The sequence below is a fragment of the Podarcis filfolensis genome (assembly GCF_964270895.1).
Source record: "Podarcis filfolensis genome assembly, chromosome: 13".
NCBI lineage: Eukaryota > Metazoa > Chordata > Lepidosauria > Squamata > Lacertidae > Podarcis > Podarcis filfolensis.
The window spans coordinates 1,028,308-1,046,777 of record NC_139615.1 but is presented as its reverse complement, the minus strand read 5'-3'; the positions used below and the strand labels follow the sequence as shown (position 1 = coordinate 1,046,777).

At 51.3% G+C, this 18,470-nt stretch overlaps 1 protein-coding gene across 2 annotated transcripts; it reads left to right on the top strand.

The window, feature by feature from the left end:
* Positions 1-173: 173 nt before the first annotated feature.
* TAF6 (TATA-box binding protein associated factor 6) lies at positions 174-18,148 on the top strand. Of its 2 annotated transcripts, XM_083580934.1 has the most exons (14): positions 174-345; positions 2,294-2,468; positions 4,013-4,099; positions 5,238-5,391; positions 6,600-6,656; positions 6,960-7,079; positions 7,661-7,803; positions 9,436-9,513; positions 11,311-11,412; positions 13,308-13,490; positions 15,054-15,128; positions 15,236-15,361; positions 16,196-16,369; positions 17,176-18,148. In XM_083580934.1, exons 2-14 carry the CDS (start codon positions 2,313-2,315, stop codon positions 17,767-17,769), a joined length of 2,049 nt encoding a protein of 682 aa, XP_083437060.1. In that variant the 5' UTR covers positions 174-345; positions 2,294-2,312; the 3' UTR covers positions 17,770-18,148. The 2 variants fall into 2 exon arrangements, with proteins under 2 accessions (XP_083437060.1, XP_083437061.1); XM_083580935.1 differs by lacking the exon at positions 174-345 and having other exon boundaries at positions 1,857-2,468.
* Positions 18,149-18,470: the final 322 nt, after the last annotated feature.

Genomic DNA, 18,470 nt, shown 5'->3' with positions numbered 1-18,470 from the left:
TCCTCCTCTGTGCTCTCGCCGCAGCGTCTTCCTTCGCCAATCCTGAGAAGAGGAGGAGGAGGAGGAGGAGGAGGAGTGCGCATGCGCATGTGGATAAAAAGCCACCTCCACCAACCAGGCGCCGGGGCGAGGAGGGAAGCTCCGCCCACCTCCTCCTCCTTCAGCGGCTCTCTTTGGGCATTTCCGGTGGGGCTGTGGGCGGGGCTTGCGTCTCCCCGTCGCGGGGCAGGGGCGCCGTCGGATGACGCCGCCTGGAGCGGGCTACCGTATATGCGGATGTAGGGGCGCCGCCCGGAGGCGGCTGTACCGTAATTGCGGCCGCGGCCAGGGAGGCCTCCGCCGGCGGTAAGTGGCGCGCCACTGGCTGCGCTCTGCACATGCCCCGGGGGCGGCGGGCGAGCTGGTTCCTGCGTGACGAGGGAGGGGTGGACTAGATGGCCCCTGGGGGTCCCACCTCGGTCCCCCGGGCAGCCTCGCCCCCGCTGGGCGTCGCGTCCTGATGTCTGGCCGCTTGTCCGTTCCTTCTCCCCCGGTGGTCCCGGGCCCCGAAGGGCTGAGCCCGCCGCCTCTCCGTCCGGCTCCCTCGCCAGTCGCGGGGCTGGCATTCAGCTGCCTCTGCCCTTTGGGCGCCCGTCCCTCCTCATTTCCCATTGCTTTCCGCTTCTGGTCTGCCTCCTGAAGGAGCCCCCGCTGGCAAGCAGCTTCCCAGTACAGGGGCGCCTCGGGTTACGTACTGAATTCGTTCCGGAGGTCCGTTCTGAAACTGTTCTTAACCTGAAGCACCACTTGAGCTAATGGGGCCACGCGATTTCTGCTCTCATCCTGAAGCAAAGTTCTGAACCCGAGGTACTATTTCTGGTTACAGATAGGTAGCCGTGTTGGTCTGCCATAGTCAAAACAAAAAAAAAATTCCTTCCAGTAGCACCTTAAAGACCAACTAAGTAGTTCTTGGTATGAGCTTTCGTGTGCATGCACACTTCTTCAGTGTGTATCTGAAGAAGTGTGCATGCACACGAAAGCTCATACCAAGAACTACTTAGTTGGTCTTTAAGGTGCTACTGGAAGGAAAATTTTTTACTATTTCTGGGTTAGCGGAGTCTGTAACCTGAAGCGTCTGCAACCCGAGGTACCACTGTATTATTATTAGGGACTTTTGGAAGGAAATCTAAAGACTAGGTATTCCGACAGCTGAATGATGCTCTTCTGGGCAACCCATAAACCACTGCTTTTACGGTTTTTAAACTATTACAGTGGTATCTCGGGTTACATACACTTCAGGTTACATATTCTTCAGGTTACACACTCCGCTAGCCTAGAAATAGTGCTTCAGGTTAAGAACTTTGCTTCAGGATAAAAACAGAAATCGTGCTCCAGCGGCGCAGCAGCAGCAGGAGGCCCCATTAGCTAAAGTGGTGCTTCAGGTTAAGAACAGTTTCAGGTTAAGTACGGAATGAATTAAGTACTTAACCCGAGGTACCACTGTAATAATTTATTATTCATACCCCGCCCACCTCGCTGGGTTTCCCAACAGAATATTGAAAACACGATAAAACATCAAACATTAAAATCTTCCCTAAACAGGGCTGCCTAGTGAGGGAGAGATTGTGGGCAAGTACAGTGGATGCTCGGGTTGCAAACATGATCCGTGCAGGATGCACGTTCGCAACCCACAGCGTTCGCAACCCACAGCGGCACATCTACTCATGCGCAGGTTGGGATTCAGCGCTTCTGCGCATGCACAAAGCGTGATTTATCACTTCTGCGCATGTGCGACCGCCGAAAACCGGAAGTAACCCGTTCCGGTACTTCTGCGTTTCGGTGGTCCACAGCCCGAAAAAGCGCAACCTGAAGCGTCTGTAACCCGAGGTATGACTGCATTGCAGTTCAGCATTGGGGGTCTCTGGACTGCAGTGCGTAAAACTACTTCCATTTGTTACCCAGATTACCAACTCCATATCTTCTTGGCTTTCCTCAGCTGCTTCTGTTTCTTTTCCGTGCTCCAACAAATAATATTGAGTTCACAGATAGGTTTTGTTATGTATGTTTTGTTTCTTACCGTGTACTTCTTACATTACCACAGAAATCTCAATGAAAATCAGTTGGCAAAGCAATAATAGCAGGGGACGCAGCAGCGCATCTCCAGGGAGGGCATTACGCCAGCGGGGAGCCACCACTGAAAAGGCTTTGCTATGAGTTGGCCAATGTTGGGATCTGAGAGGGTTGAGGCAGAAGGCTGCCTGGAGTGAGGGATGCCTGTGACCAGAGCAGATCTTGGTGGTCTTTCCACTCGCAGGGGCAGCCGTTGAGCCAAGATGGCGGAAGAGAAGAAGATGAAGTTGAGCAACATGCAGTTGCCCACCGAGTCCATGAAGGTCATGGCCGAGTCGATGGGCATCGGGCAGGTCCCTGAGGAGACCTGCCAGATGCTGGCGGACGAAGTCAGCTATCGCATCAAGGAGATCGCCCAGGTCGGTACTTGAACACAGAGTTCAACTGCGGAACTCCCTCCCACAGGAGGCAGGGCTGGCCACCAACTCAGATAGCTTTATAGTAATAGTAATAATAATAATAATAATAATAATAATAATAATAATAATAATAATAAATTTATTTATACCCCGCCCTACCCAGCCAAGACTGGGCTCAACCGATTGATTGAAATACAACTTAAAAACAAGATTAAAATACAACATTAAAACATTAAAATGCAGCCTCATTTCAATAGAAACTCAAATCAAAAACTTTTTGGGGGATGAAAACATCAGGTCTTCAGCAAGGCTAGCTTTGGAAGAGGATGAGCAAACCAACAAACCCCTGTGTTGCAAAATATGAATCGGCAATATCAAAAGCAACATGATGGCCAGAAACAATTACAATGTGAAAAACTTTATGGAATAATTCAAAACATCAAAACTAACAAACTGAAGTCTCTGCAAGTCCTGTTTCGTTGAATTCTTCATCGTGCATGAGCCCTGTTCCGGAGTATTTTTTCCTTCTCATGTATATTATATCTATTCAGAAAAAAGATTGGTTAATGATGAAATTGCATATCTTTCTACTTACGAGTGTTGAACTAATTGGCTGATGAAGAATTCAACGAAACATGTCAAAATATTGTTCTAAAAATGACATGTTAATAGGCTTAGAGTAAAAAATGTAAGCAATAACAAAACCAATAAAGAAAGAAGGAAAGATCAGAATTTAACAAAAATAATTTATTATAGAATGCAAGGGGGGAAAGGTAGAAAAAATATATAAAGAAGTCGAATTGCTGTGGAGGGAAGTAGAGGGCGTGGGTGGGTGGGTTTTATAATTAAGTCCATAATTATGCAGCTGTTGTAATTTAGATATTATATTTTATGTGAGGGCATCATTGGGAATTTTGGTTATTATGTATACATGTTAAGTTTCAATAAAGATCTTTGAAAATTAAAAAAAGAATTCAACGAAGCAGTAGTTGTTATCCGGAAACACTGTAGCAGAGTTCAGAGTTGGACATCAGAATCGGACATTTGCTGATTATACAAAGCTGTTCACAGCTTGCTTTCCGCCGGGTAAAGTCTGGCACCGTGATTCATTTAAGGACTTGCAGAGACTTCAGCTTGTTAGTTTTGATGTTTTGAATTATTCCCTAAAGTTTTTCACATTGTGATTGTTTCTGGCCATCGTGTTGCCTTTGAAAGATGACAGAGAGGCTACCAGCCACGATGTCTACGCTCTGACGCCAAGTTTGGAGGCAGTAAATGCTCTTCTGGTGTTCACGTAAAGATTTGGGGGACCCCAAAGTTTTGTGGGGCTGTGTGTTTCACCTCCGCTCACCCTGCTTGACTTCTAACTGTGCAAGGCCCAGAAAGCGTCAGTGTGCCATCGGTTGATTGGCAGGCGGTTGCCCTGCAGGGTTTGGGGAGGTGGGTAGGGGAAGAGGGAGCAGAATCTTTGGCCCCCCTCTTTGAGGTGCACCCAACCCTTTGCCCCGTCTCTCTTTTTCCCGTTGCGACTTCCACCCGCTCAGGATGCCTTGAAATTCATGCGCATGGGCAAACGCCGGACGCTCACCACGGGAGACATCGACTTGGCCCTCAAACTGAAGAATGTGGAGGTGAGTGTTTGGGTGGGGTGGGCAATTTCGGCAGGGCTGGGGGTGTTTGTGCGGAAGCAGAACCATCTTCTCGAGCTGCATGTTCCTGCGTTGTAGGGGGTTGGACTAGATGACTCGTGGGGTCCCTTCCAACACTTCTGTGATTGTGTGTTCATTGCTGCCTCAGAGAAATTGGCATAGTGGCTAAGGGGTGATCCCACCTCTATTTGGGGGTTATTTTTTATTACACATACAGGGGAAACTTGAAAAATTAGAATATTGTGGGAATGTTCATTTATTTCAGCAATTCAACTTAAAAGGTGAAACTAATATATGAGATAGACTGCAAAGTGAGATATGACAAGCCTTTATTTGTTATAACTGTGATGATTATGGCGTACAGCTTATGAAAAACCCAAATTAACAACCTCAAAAAATTAGAATATTGTGGAAAGGTGCAGTAGCTATTCAATCCATAATGCCTGCAATGGGTTCTTGAGCCTTTAAATGGTCTCTCTGTTTGGTTCAGTAGGAACCACAATCATGGGGTAGGCTGCTGACCTGACAGTTGCGCAGAAAGCCATCACTGAGACCCTCCATAGGAGGGAAAGCCTCGAAAGGTAATTTTCCACGATATTCTAATTTTTCGAGTTTCCATCGCAGCCACATGGGTGCCAAATTCCTTACATCTGGTGGCACCTGTAAATGGATGAGACCCTTTTGCTTCTTTCCCTGCCTCTTTCGTTGTGTTTTCATGCCCCAGGTACAATTGCATCCGTCTCATTCTCCCCAGATTTTGACCCTGTTCTCGAAAGCTCCTTGTGTTGAACTTAACCGTACTTTCCCATCATTATTTGCTTTTTCTCCTGGTCTGTGTCATAGGAAAGAACTAAAAATAAATGAGCGATCCTAGATTCATAGAACTGCAAAGTTGGGAGGGAACCCGAGGGTCATCTAGTCCAACCCCCTGCAAGGCAGGAATATTTTGCCTAACGTGGTGCTTGAATCCTTGACCCTGAGATTAAGAGTCTCCTGCTCTACCAGCTGAGTCGGGGCTGGGTGGCAGCCGGTTGTTTTGAGTTGGATTCAGGGAGGGAGGCGGCAGGGCCTTATCCGGGGCGACCCCTTGACCCGCTTCCTTCCTCTGTTTCCGCCACAGCCACTGTACGGCTTCCATGCCCAGGAGTTCATCCCCTTCCGCTACGCCAGCGGCGGGGGGCGCGAGCTGCACTTCTACGAGGAGAAAGAGGTCGACCTGAGCGACATCATCAACACCCCCTTGCCCCGCGTGCCCCTCGACGTCTGCCTCAAAGGTGAGGTGGGGGTGGGAGCCCGGGGGCTGTGTGGCGCTCAGATCCAGGGTGGGGGGCTCCGGGGAAGGTGGGTGCCTCCTGTTGGCAAAGCAACGTTCATGCAGGAGGAGAGGGCGATGGAGGCCAAGCAGCCACGTTTTAATCTTGTATTTTAATCTTGTTTTTATTATTGGTTGTTAGCCGCCCTGAGCCCGGCCTTGGCTGGGGAGGGCGGGGTATAAATAAAACTTATTATTTCTATTATTGATGGCTAGTCACTGCCCTCCACTGTAGTGATCAGGCGGGATGGCTAGGAGGAATTATAAAAAATATGGAGCAAGCCATTTGTGCCAGCAATGAAAGCATTGTCTGGGTTTGAGCCATTCTGAGAAGATTTCTGATCAATCCACGCCTCTGCATCCCTGTCCAATTTCTCTTGCTTGGCAAGTCACATACACAGACCAGTGGCTTCACTGGGCGTCCTCCGTACATGAAGATAGTAGGTTACTTTGATGTATTTTTTGCTCTAAAAGACTCACTTTTTCCCTCCTAAAAAGCAAGGGGAAATGTGTGCGCGTCTAATGGAGCGAATGCAGGCTGCGCAGCTATCCCAGAAGCCAGAACAGCAAGAGGGATTGCTGCTTTCACTGCGCAGCGATCCCTCTTGCTGTTCTGGCTTCTGGGATTCAGAATATTTTTTTTTTCTTGTTTTCCTTCTCCAAAAACTGGGTGCGTCTTGTGGTCTGGTGCGTCTTATGGAGTGAAAAATACAGTAGATCTTAAGGGCCAGGAAGAGAGTTCACAAGGATACTGCCATCCTTGTTATTATAATCCTTGTTGTTATTCATGTTTTTATACTGTATTTTATGCTGCTTTTATAATTGTTTTAAATTTGTTGCTAGCTGCCCTGAGCCCAGTTTTTGAACCAGGAAGGGCAGGGTAGAAATAAATTTTATTATTATTATTATTATTCTTGACCCTCGGCAGTCCCTTCTGGCCCTGGTGTGAGGGACCTTAGAATTGTAGACTTCGAAAGTACCCCAAAGGTCATCCAGTCCAACCCTCTGCACTGCAGGGATCTTTGAAGAGGTGTTTTCCAAGCGTCTAGGAGATGCGACTCTTGAGATCCGCGCTGGGATCCTCAAGCTTGTGGGTTGGCAGCTGAGCAAAAGGGTGTGAAGGTTTGCCTCTCTCTTTCTCTCTGAGGTTTCTTTTCCCCTCTCTCATAGCCCACTGGCTGAGCATCGAGGGGGTCCAGCCCGCCATCCCGGAAAACCCACCCCCAGGTGAGTCGCCTGCTTTGGTTGATGCCATGAATCTGATGGGGCACTTTCTTTTTTTAAAAATTCATTTTTATTAAGTTTTCCACTTTAACAATCCAATCCAATCACATTAAATATTCCAAATTATACATATACATATCCAATAATCCAAATATTCTGCCAAATTATAATTTTTTTAATGGGACTTCCCATGTTAGGAGTGTTCTCTCTGTTTGGTGCACGTTAGGAAGTCAATAAACGAAACTTCATTTACACAAAGAAGAAGCAGACCCTGACCTCAATCCATCTTTTTTCCTTCCTCGCCAGCCCCGAAGGAGCAGCAGAAAACAGAGGCCACCGAGCCCCTCAAAGCAACGAAACCAGGGCAGGAGGAGGACGGCGCCCTCAGGGGCAAAGGGCAGACCACCGCGGCCCCCGATGGCAAAGGTCAGGTCTTGGCAGGGCAGCGGTGCTCTGTATTTTGATAAATGTTTGCCCATTTATTTTTTTGATGGAGTTACAAGCTTGGTGGATCAGGGGAACGCTGTGCATGTAGTATATCTTGATTTCAGGAAGGCTCTTGTCACAGTCCCCCGTGATATTCTTGCAGAGAAGCTGGTAAAATGTGGACTGGACGAGGCACCGTATTTTTTGCTCCATAAGACACACTTTTTTCTTCCTAAAAAGTAAGGGGAAATGTCTGTGCGTCTTACGGAGCAAATGCGTAGTCCCTGGTACCTCACTTCATTTAAAGACTTTCAGAGACTTTGAGTCTAATATTTCATTTTGAACTTGTTATTGTTTAAAGGAATTCTGTAAAGGTTGCCTATTAGGTATGTATATGGTTGTCGTGTTGCCTAAACATTGTTGACCTGCGGAAAGAAACTGGAGGGGTCAGCCAGATGGAGATGTCCGTTGTCAACCAACCTGGCGCCCAGAGATCTCCAGCTGGTGGCAACTGGACCTGCGCCAGTCACCAAACCCTTTGCTGCCCCGCCGTGACCCTGCCTTCCTTTTCTCCCTGCCAGGCAAAGAGAAGAAGGGCCCCCTTTTGGAGGGCACCCCCCTGAAGCTGAAGCCTCGGAGCATCCACGAACTCTCCGTCGAGCAGCAGCTGTACTACAAGGAGATCACGGAGGCCTGCGTGGGCTCCTGCGAGGCAAAGCGGGCGGTGAGAAACCGTGGGACGGCAGGGACCCCTGAGGTCCTCTAGTCCAGCCCCCTGCACAAGGCAGCAGTCGCAGGAGCTGGGGACCTGATCCTGCCCAGAGGGAGCCGGCTCTGAATCCAAGCTCAGCTGGCTTAGGGCACCAGAAGAGCCTGGCAGCAGGATCAGGCCAGCAGTTGCCCATCTGGCCCAGCACCCTCTTCCTGCAGTGGGCAGCCAAGTGCCCGTTATGGGAAACAGGCAGCAGGATCTGAGCACGTGCTCCCTCTCCTCTCCTGGTGTTGCCAGCAACTGGGATTCAGAGCGCCTGCTGTTGTGGCAGAGCCCTCACTCCTTCATTAATTTGCCTAATCCTCTTTTAAAGCCAGGTTGGTGGCCATCCCAGCCTGCTGTGGCAGGGAGTTCCACAGCTTAACCCTGCGCTGCAACAACAACAACAACAACAATAATTTATTTATACCCCGCCCATCTGGCTGGGTTTCCCCAGACATTCTGGGTGGCTTCCAACAGAATATTAAAATGCAATAACCTATTAAACATTAAATGCTTCTCTAAACAGGGCTGCCTTCAGATGTCTTCTAAAAGTCAGATAGTTGTTTATTTCCTTGACATCTGGTGGGAGGGCATTCCACAGGGCGGGCGCCACCACTGAGAAGGCCCTCTGCCTGGTTCCCTGTAGCTTGGCTTCTTGCAGTGAGGGAACTGCCAGAAGGCCCTCGGCCCTGGACCTCAGTGTCCAGGCTGAACAAAGGGGGTGGAGACGTTCCTTCAGGTATACTGGACCGAGGCCGTTTAGGGCTTTAAAGGTCAGCACCAACACTTTGAATTGTGCTTGGAAACGTCCTGGGAGCCAGTGTAGGTCTTTCAAGAAGTGCTTTTCTTTGTCCTGAATCTTCTTAGCTCTCCCTCCACCACCGCACTGCCTTGGAGAAGGGAGAGTGAGGGGCTCGTGTGGCCAGTTTATACAGTAGGACCTCTTTGTGAGTCCGCCCCACTTAGTGTCCATTTCGTGGAACGTCCGCGGCAAACCTGGAAGTACCGGAACGGGTTACTTCCGGGTTTGCCGCTTGTGCATGTGGAGAAGCGCTGAATCGCGCTTTGCACATGTGCAGAAGTGCAAAACCGCTCACTCGCGTGTGCAAAACGGCGCTTCGTTGAGCGTCCGGGGCTCCAGAACAGATCCCGGACTCAAAACGAGGTACCACTGCAATCCCACCCTGGAGGCCTCCTGCTGGTGACTTGGACTACAACTCCCAGTAGCCAGTATGCCCAGCGCTGATGCATCATGGGAAGTGGAGTCCACCACTTCTTGAGGCCTGTGGCTGGAAACCACAGGAAGGGAGACCATTGCTCTGCTGCTCAGATCCTGCTTCTGGAGTTCGCTTTGGGGTGTCTGGTTGTGAGACCAGGATGCTGGCCAAGTTTCCTACGATTCCTATGTGGAGCCTCCATGGACAAAGCCAGTCTACCTCAGAATGGCGGATAACAAGAGCGGGAGGAGGCCGCTGCCCTCGCATCCTCCTTGGGGGCTTTCTTCTCTTTGGGGCGTTGGGTCGGCCGCTGTGAGGATGCCAATGGCCTGATCCGGCTGCAACGCCCTCCCTGTTTCCTGACATTCTGCCTTTTTTTCTGCAGGAAGCTCTTCAGAGCATCGCCACAGACCCTGGCCTCTACCAGATGCTGCCTCGCTTCAGCACGTTCATCTCCGAAGGGGTAAGGGGTTTGTGTGCAAAGGGGGGTTGGATTTTAGAAAAGTCATGGACATGCTTTGTGATCTGATGGTGAATTTGGGGTGACCCAATGTAAAAATCCTGAGGATCCATGGGCTTTTACCTCCCCCCTCACAGGCAGCCTCCTTTATCACTAGCCTCCCTTATCTCTCTGCTGATCCCACCGATCAGCTGCTTCCTTTCAACACTCCCTTCCCTCTTGTTTGCCTTAGTGTCTTTTCCTAATGCGGTCTCGACTATGCTACCACTCAGTGGATTTGTAACTGGCTGACTGACCGAACCCAAAGGGTGCTCATCAATGGTTCCTCTTCATCCTGGAGAAGAGTGACTAGTGGGGTGCCACAGGGTTCTGTCTTGGGCCCGGTCTTATTCAACATCTTTATCAACGACTTGGATGATGGACTCAAGGGCATCCTGATCAAATTTGCAGATGACACCAAACTGGGAGGGGTGGCTAACACCCCAGAGGACAGGATCACACTTCAAAACGACCTTGACAGATTAGAGAACTGGGCGAAAACAAACAAGATGAATTTTAACAGGGAGAAATGTAAAGTATTGCACTTGGGCAAAAAAAATGAGAGGCACAAATACAAGATGGGTGACACCTGGCTTGAGAGCAGTACATGTGAAAAGGATCTAGGAGTCTTGGTTGACCACAAACTTGACATGAGCCAACAGTGTGACGCGGCAGCTAAAAAAGCCAATGCAATTCTGGGCTGCATCAATAGGAGTATAGCATCTAGATCAAGAGAAGTAATAGTGCCACGGTATTCTGCTCTGGTCAGACCTCACCTGGAGTACTGTGTCCAGTTCAAGAAGGACACTGACAAACTGGAACGTGTCCAGAGGAGGGCAACCAAAATGGTCAAAGGCCTGGAAACGATGCCTTATGAGGAACGGCTAAGGGAGCTGGGCATGTTTAGCCTGGAGAAGAGGAGGTTAAGGGGTGATATGATAGCCATGTTCAAATATATAAAAGGATGTCACATAGAGGAGGGAGAAAGGTTGTTTTCTGCTGCTCCAGAGAAGCGGACACGGAGCAATGGATCCAAACTACAAGAAAGAAGATTCCACCTAAACATTAGGAAGAACTTCCTGACAGTAAGAGCTGTTCGACAGTGGAATTTGCTGCCAAGGAGTGTGGTGGAGTCTCCTTCTTTGGAGGTCTTTAAGCAGAGGCTTGACAACCATATGTCAGGAGTGCTCTGATGGGGTTTCCTGCTTGGCAGGGGGTTGGACTCGATGGCCCTTGTGGTCTCTTCCAACTCTATGATTCTATTATTCCTTAGCTGGAGCAGTTTTTTGCTCCTCCTTTTCTTCTAATTTCTCTCCTCATTGCTTTAGTCTTCCTGTCTCTCCATGCAAGTTTGCTGTCTTTACCTCCCCCATCCCAGGCAGCCTCCTTTATCTCTAGCCTCCCTTATCTCTCTCCCCGATCGTAAACCATCAGTGGCTTTGCTTCAACACCCCCTTCCCTCTTTCAAAAAAAGAAGCATGATCTGTTTTTTGCCCCTGGGCAATTCGGCTCCAGGGACCACGCATTTGCTCCATAAGACGCACAGACATTTCCCCTTACTTTTTAGGAAGAAAAAAGTGTGTCTTATGGAGCAAAAAATACGGTATATCATTTCCCAGAAAGCCTTTACCAGTGTACCAGCCCACCACATATGGTAAAAGATGCCTAGAGGTACGCCTCTGTAGCTGCCGGCTGCCAGCTGCCTTTCCCAGTCTGATCTGGAGCCTCTCACCTGAGGTCCCATTCCCTCCCTCCCTCCAGGTGCGGGTGAATGTGGTACAGAACAACCTGGCTCTCCTGATCTACCTGATGCGGATGGTGAAGGCCTTGATGGACAACCCCACCCTCTACCTGGAGAAATACGTGAGCCTCTCTCTCTCCTCTCTCTCTCTCTCAGGGATGGAGGGACCATTAAGCAAAATAAGCCTGTTCTGTAGGAACCACAGACATGGTCCATGGGCCACGTGGTGCAGCTGAACCAGGCTCCACCGGCGGGTGGGGGAGAAAAAGACTGAACTTATTAAATAAGTGTAGAAGACTATATCGAGCGTGCCTCATCCAAACGCTTTGGTATACAGTGGTACCTTGGTTTACGAACTTAATCCATTCCAGAAGTCCATTCTTAAACCAAAGCGTTCTTAAACCAAGGCGTGCTTTTCCATAGCAGCGGGGGACTCAATTTACAAATGGGACACACTCAACAGGAAGCGGAGCATGTTCTTATTCTAAGGCAAAGTTCACAAACCAAAACACCTACTTCCGGGTTTGCAGCGTTCTTAATCCAAGCTGTTCATAAACTAAGCTGTTCTTAAGCCAAGGTACCACTGTATTTGCCTTGGTGTATTTTTAACAAGAACGGTGTCAAATGGCTCAGCTGAGCGTTCCTTTTCTCAGCTAGAAGTCCCAGCAGAGCAACTAGGCAGGCCGGATGCCCAGTCTCGACAAAGTGCAGAAGCAGGTGTGTTACATAAGATTAGTTTTGAGGAGCCAATCAAGGTGAAAATTACCCTAACCCACACATTCTTTTATAAGCAGTTGTTAACAGTCGTCCACAGGTTTACCATACCCCTTGAGTCAATCCCCCATCTCCCACTACCCTTCTGAGAAAACCCCCACCCCACCCCTATATATAAGGGTCTGGTGACTTCTGTTTCAGTGTATATGAAGAAGTGTGCATGCACATGAAAGCTCATACCAAGAACAAACTTAGTTGGTCTATAAGGTGCTACTGGACAATTTAAATTTTTTTTTTATTCTTTTATAAATTATATTTATTATCTGAATAAATACAAAATGTAGCAGGCTATTAATATCTATGTATCAACTTGTTCCAGATAATCACCATACAGTGGTACCTTTGGATGCGAACGGGATCCGTTCCGGAGCCCCGTTCGCATCCTGAGTAGAAGGTAAGACGCGTCTGTGTGTGTGCGGGTCGCATTTTGCCGCTTCCGTGCATGTGTGTGACGTCATTTTGAGCGTATGCGCATGCGCGAGCGGCGAAACTTGGAAGTAACGCGCTCCATTACTTGCGGGTCGCCGCGGAGCGTAACTTGAAAATGCTCAACCTGAAGCACATTTAACCCGAGGGACGCGGGTGGCGCTGTGGGTAAAACCTCAGCGCCTAGGACTTGCCGATCGCATGGTCGGCGGTTCGAATCCCCGCGGCGGGTTGCGCTCCTGTCGTTCAGTCCCAGCGCCTGCCAACCTAGCAGTTCGAAAGCACCCCTGGGTGCAAGTAGATAAATAGGGACCGCTTACCAGCGGGAAGGTAAACGGCGTTCCGTGTGCTGCGCTGGCTCGCCAGATGCAGCTTGTCACGCTGGCCACGTGACCCGGAAGTGTCTTCGGACAGCGCTGGCTCCAGGCCTATAGAGTGAGATGAGCGCACAACCCTAGAGTCTGGCAAGACTGGCCCGTACGGGAAGGGGTACCTTTACCTTTACCTTTTTATGACTGTATTGGTCCAAATAAAGTCTCCGTCTGCAAGTGGCTCAGTTTTTTATTATCCTTTGAATTAGGTATATACAGGGGCACCAAAATCTTTTTGAGTGTGAAGGGTCTTAATCCAGCCCTGCTCTCTCTGGGGGGCTGGGGGCCACTGGGTGAGGGGGAGACATCCAAGGGAGCCTCTCCTAGCCCTTCCTCTTCCTTGTCCAGCCCCGGGGGGGGGGGGGTTCTGGGGTGCCCCAAAGTGAATCGGGAGCGGGCGCTGACCTTAACGCCATGGGCCTCTTTTCTTCCCCACCCCCTGGCAGCTCCACGAACTGATTCCGGCCGTCATGACCTGCATCGTCAGCCGCCAGCTGTGCCTCCGTCCGGACGTGGACAACCACTGGGCGCTGCGGGACTTCGCCGCCCGGCTCATCGCCCAGATCTGCAAGAACTTCAGCACCACCACAAACAACATTCAGTCGCGCATCACCAAGACCTTCACCAAGGTGCATTTTAACGCTGGAACCCGCGGGCCTCCGATGGAGCTGAGCGTGGGGAGGTTGAGTTGGACTGCGGAACTCCCTGCCACCGCAGGCAGCGAGGGGCACCGTCTTGGAGGGCTTTAAAAGAGGGTTGGGGGAATTCATGGCGGAGGGCAGGGCTATCGAGGGCTCCCGGGATGTTTCCAGGCACAATTCAAAGTGTTGGTGCTGAGCTTGAAAGCCCTAAATGGCCTCAAAGGCCCAGTATCCCTGAAGGAGCATCTCCACCCCCATCGTTCAGCCTGGACACTGAGGTCCAGCGCTGAGGGCCTTCTGGAGGTTCCCTCATTGTGAGAAGTGAGGTTCCAGGGAACCAGGCACAGGGCCTTCTTGGTGGTGGTGCCCTGTGGAACGCCCTCCCATCAGATGTCAAGGAAATAAAGAACTATCTGACTTTTAGAAGACATCTGAAGGCAGCCCTGTTTAGAGAAATCTTTTATGTTTTATGGTGTTTTTAATATTCTCTTGGGAGCCGCCCAGAGTGACTGGGGAGGCCTGGCCAGATGGGCGGGGTATAAGCCATAAATAATAATTGTTGTTGTTGTCAGGGTGGCTCTGCTTTGCCTCCCCAGTCTTAGGCAGCGATGCTTCTTAATCCCACTTCCTGGAAAACGCAGGAGGGGGGAGAGTTGCTCTTGTGTTCGAATCTTGCTTGCAGCTTTCCTGTAATAGGTACCTAGTTGGCCGCTGTGAGAACAGAATGCTAAATGAGCCCTGTTTGGCCTGATGCACCAGCCAGGCTCTCCTCCTGTTCATATAATAAATAATAATATTTCTTTTTAAATTTGTACCCCGCCCTCCCCAGCCACTCAGGGCGGCAAAAAACAAGATTAAAACACAATGTTAAAACGCAGCCTCATTTCAGCAGAAACTCAAAAACTTTTTTGGGGATGAAAACGTCAAGTCTTCACCAAGGCTAACTATCCAGACTGGTCCTAAAGGTAAAGGGACCTCTGACCATTAGGTCTAGTTGTGGCTGACTCTGGGGTTGCGGCGCTCATCTCGCTTTATTGGCCGAGGGAGCCGGCGTACAGCTTCCGGGTCATGTGGCCAGCAGGACTAAGCCACTTCTGGCGAACCAAAGCAGTGCACGGAAACGCCGTTTACCTTCCCGCCGGAGCGGGACCTATTTATCTACTTGCACTTTAATGTGCTTTCGAACTACTAGGTTGGCAGGAGCAGGGACCGAGCAACGGGAGCTCACCCTGTTGCGGGGATTCGAACCACCGACCTTCTGATCGCCAAGCCCAAGAGGCTCTGTGGTTTAACCCACAGCACCACCCGCGTCCCTTCCAGACTGGTCCTACATGGGCCAGAAAAAAGCCAGGGAAGACCCCAAATAGGAGTTCCATCACAGAAGGAAAAAGGAAAGAGGGGAAGGGAATCAAATTGATTCCAAGCCAAAGGCCAGGTGGGACAACTCTGTATTACAGGCTCTGCGGGAAGAAATCAGATCAAAATATGCATTTTGGGAGCCCTCTCCCCTACCCCTGACTCCTCTCTCTCTCTCTCTTCTTCCCCCACTAGAGCTGGGTGGACGAGAAGACCCCCTGGACCACGCGGTACGGCTCCATCGCAGGACTGGCTGAGTTGGGGCACGACGTGAGTAGCCTCGGAGCCGGCTGTGGGGACGGCAAGGGCAGCCTGGGGGCAAGCGCTGGGCCAGGCTCACATCTCCCCCCTCCCTCTCTCTCCTCCTGCCTCCCCAGGTGATCAAGACCCTGATCCTGCCACGGCTGCAGGTGGAGGGGGAGAGGGTCCGCTCCGTCCTCGAGGGGCCGGTGGTGAGCAACATCGACAAGATCGGGGCCGACCATGTCCAGAGCCTCCTCTTGGTAAGGGGGCAGCCGGCGGGTGTGTGTGTGTGTGTGTGTGTGGCGTACAGAGAAAAAGCTGGTTGCAAGCACAGGGAGAAGCTGTGGGGAGGAAAATATAGGTCACCCGTCTGGGGTAATAGATCGGCTGGAGCCCTAGATCCAAAGTTTGGGGCCGGACAATTTCTCCAGCAAGAGGGGAGTTCCCAGAAAAGTATTAAGGTCATGCAGCACAGTGATGAAGCATGAGGAATATAGTAGAAATGGTTGGAAGGGACACCAAGTGTCATCTAGTCCAACCCCCTGCAACGCGAGAATCTTTTGGACCCACAAGCCTGAGATTAAGAGTCTCATGCTCTACTGACTTAGCTGCACCACTATATAGGCAGTTAGATCCTTTAAACATCCCATTTAGACCACTGCCCTTCTCTGCCCCTCTGGCAACGAACGGACCACACCGTTAGGAAGTTTAAATGCTTTACTTACAAACTTCAAAGGTCGGATTCATGCGTTACTGCATGCAGCAAGGAGAAGAACATGGGTGGGAAATTCAGAAAAATATTTCTGGGCAGTGCATCAGTCTCCTCCTGTGCAACTTCCTTGCGCTTGAATCCTGCTTGCGGGCTTGCCAAGGGCATCTAGTTGGCGTCTGTGAGGGCAGGACGGTGGAATAGGCGGGCCCCCTTTTTGCCCGACCAGCTTCTGGGCTCTTCTGCTCTTCCGATGGAACCTCCACATCCAGGAGAAGTCTTTCTCGATTCCCGGGTTCTGAGTCGCTTACGGCTGCCGCGAGGGTGGGACGCTGGGCTTGGGTGGTTCTTCTTAAGTCTCTCCTGCGTTTTCCCCCCACTGCAGAAACACTGTGCTCCGGTCCTGGCGAAGCTGCGCCCCCAGCCCGACAACCAGGAGGCCTACCGGGCGGAGTACGGGGCGCTGGGCACCCTCCTGTGCACCCACGTGGTCAAGGCTCGCGCCCAGGCAGCCATGCAGGCGCAGCAGGTGAACCGCACCACCCTCACCATCACCCAGGTAAGGGGGGGGCAGAACCCCCACCCCCAAGCACCCATGGGCTCCGGGTCTTTACCTGGGCGGCCCCACCCATGGCTGCGGTTCCCCTCTCCCTTCATCATCATCATCATCATCATCATCATCAATTTTATTTATTTAAATTTAAAAAAAATTAAATTTTATTTAAACAGGCAGCCCTGTTTAAGGACGCTTTTAATGTTTAATAGGTTATTGTATTTTAGTGTTTTGTTGGAAGCCGCCCAGAGTGGCTGGAGAAACCCAGCCAGATGGGTGGGGTATAAATAAATATTATTATTATTATTATTATTATTATTATTATTAGGAACAAGGAACAAGGCCTGGAACAAGGGCCTGGGTTCTGTGGTGTGCACGCCTAGGATGCATTAGGGAGACTGGTTGCCATCTGTGCATGTGCAGAGTGCATTTGCCCAACCACTGAGGGAACTCGCACTTGATAGTGGCACCTGCCCTGTGGAACTCCCTCCCACCAGATGGGAAAAAACACCTACCAGACTTTTAGAAGACATCTGAAGGCAGCCCTGTTTGGGGAAGCTTTTCATATCTGAAGGGCTATTGTATTTTAACATTTTGTTGGGAGCCGCCCAGAGTGGCTGGGGAAACCCAGCCAGATGGGTGGGGTATAAATAATAAATTACTATTATTATTTTTATTATTGTTATACCTCCCCAGCCAAACACTAGCTATAAAACAATTGATTGAAATGCATCTTAAAAAACAAGATTAAAACGAACCTTGGGGGAAAATGTAACATCCCCGTGATCCTTTGTCTCTCTTTCTCTCCGCAGCCTCGCCCCACGCTGACCCTGTCCCAGGCTCCCCAGGGGGGCTCCGGCAGCGCCTCGCGGGCCCCCAGCATCATCAAGATGCCCGGCTCCCTTGCCCTCCCCATGCAGACGCTGGTCTCTGCCCGGCCGGCCACCCCCACCCAGCCCTCCCCGCCGCCCACCAAGTTCATCGTCATGTCCTCCTCGGCCTCGGGGACGCCCACCTCGCAGCAGGTGATCACGCTCAGCGGGGGGCCCGCCTGCACCTCCACCTCCCCCGTCACCACCACCGTGCCCAGCACCCAGCCCCTGGTCAAGCTGGTCTCCGGCGGGCAGGCCGCCCCCAGCCCCCCCGTCTCGGGCAGCGTCCAGAAGTACATTGTGGTCTCGCTGCCCGCCGCCGCCGAGGGCAAAGGAGCGGGGGCCGCCCAGCTCTCGCCTTCCTCCTCGGGGGCCGGCGGCTTGGCCCTGGCGGGGGGCATCAAGCAGGAGCAAGGCGAGAGCCCCCCACCCCCCGGGAGCAGTGCCAGCACCTCGGCCGCCACCGCCTTCCTGGCCAAGGCCAACGGGGCGCAGGGCCTGGTGCCGGAGTCCCCGCAGACGCCCTCCCTGTGAGGGAGGCCGGGCACATCCCTGGATTGCAAGACGGCTGGGGGGCCGCAATACGGCACAGCACCTCCCCTTGCCCACTGCGTGCCAAGGAAGGGGGGGCGACGGTGGCATCTGAACAACCTTTGCGTGACGTTAAGGGTGCTGTCTATTCCCTCCCCACCTTTGGAGCAACTTGGGGGGCAGAGGAGAAGGAATCGAGACTCTTGTGTGTTGTTTTTTCTGCCTGCGAGCAGCAGGGCCGAATTGGGGGGCGTGTGTGTTTGTGAACGTTGGGGGGGGGTCCCACGTTTGGTGTAGTAGGAAAGCCCCCTCTGTCCTTTTGTCTGTGTCGCAGAACTGTAAATAGATCCTCTTTTAAGTTCCAATAAACTCAACTCTTCTACCTGTCTGTGAGAGTGGTGTTTGCCCCGTTCCCTTGTGGGATTCCCCCCCCCCCAAATCTAGGACACAGTAAAAGGAACCCCCTTCGTCTTGAAAGCCACGGGGAGATTGTGATGGCCACCTGGGCTGGCAGGGCAGGCCTCTAACCCAAAGCAGGCAGCTGTGAGTGCGGCAGATGCATCTCCCATCAGAGAGTCCTGGACTTGGAAGGGATCCCGAGGGTCATCCAGCCCAACCCCGAAATAATAATGCAGGAATTGCAGCACGGGAATCCCCGACAGGTGGCTCTGCTGAGAAACCTCTGAGGAAGGAGAGCCCCCCTT

Excerpts from the sequence above, each read along its gene's own strand:
- TAF6 (XM_083580934.1), top strand. The coding sequence starts at position 2,313 with ATGGCGGAAGAGAAGAAGATGAAGTTGAGCAACATGCAGTTGCCCACC. Across the intron at positions 9,514-11,310 it reads GCACGTTCATCTCCGAAGGG|GTGCGGGTGAATGTGGTACA; the intron begins GTAAGGGGTTTG and ends CCCTCCCTCCAG. Across the intron at positions 15,129-15,235 it reads TGGCTGAGTTGGGGCACGAC|GTGATCAAGACCCTGATCCT; the intron begins GTGAGTAGCCTC and ends CTGCCTCCCCAG.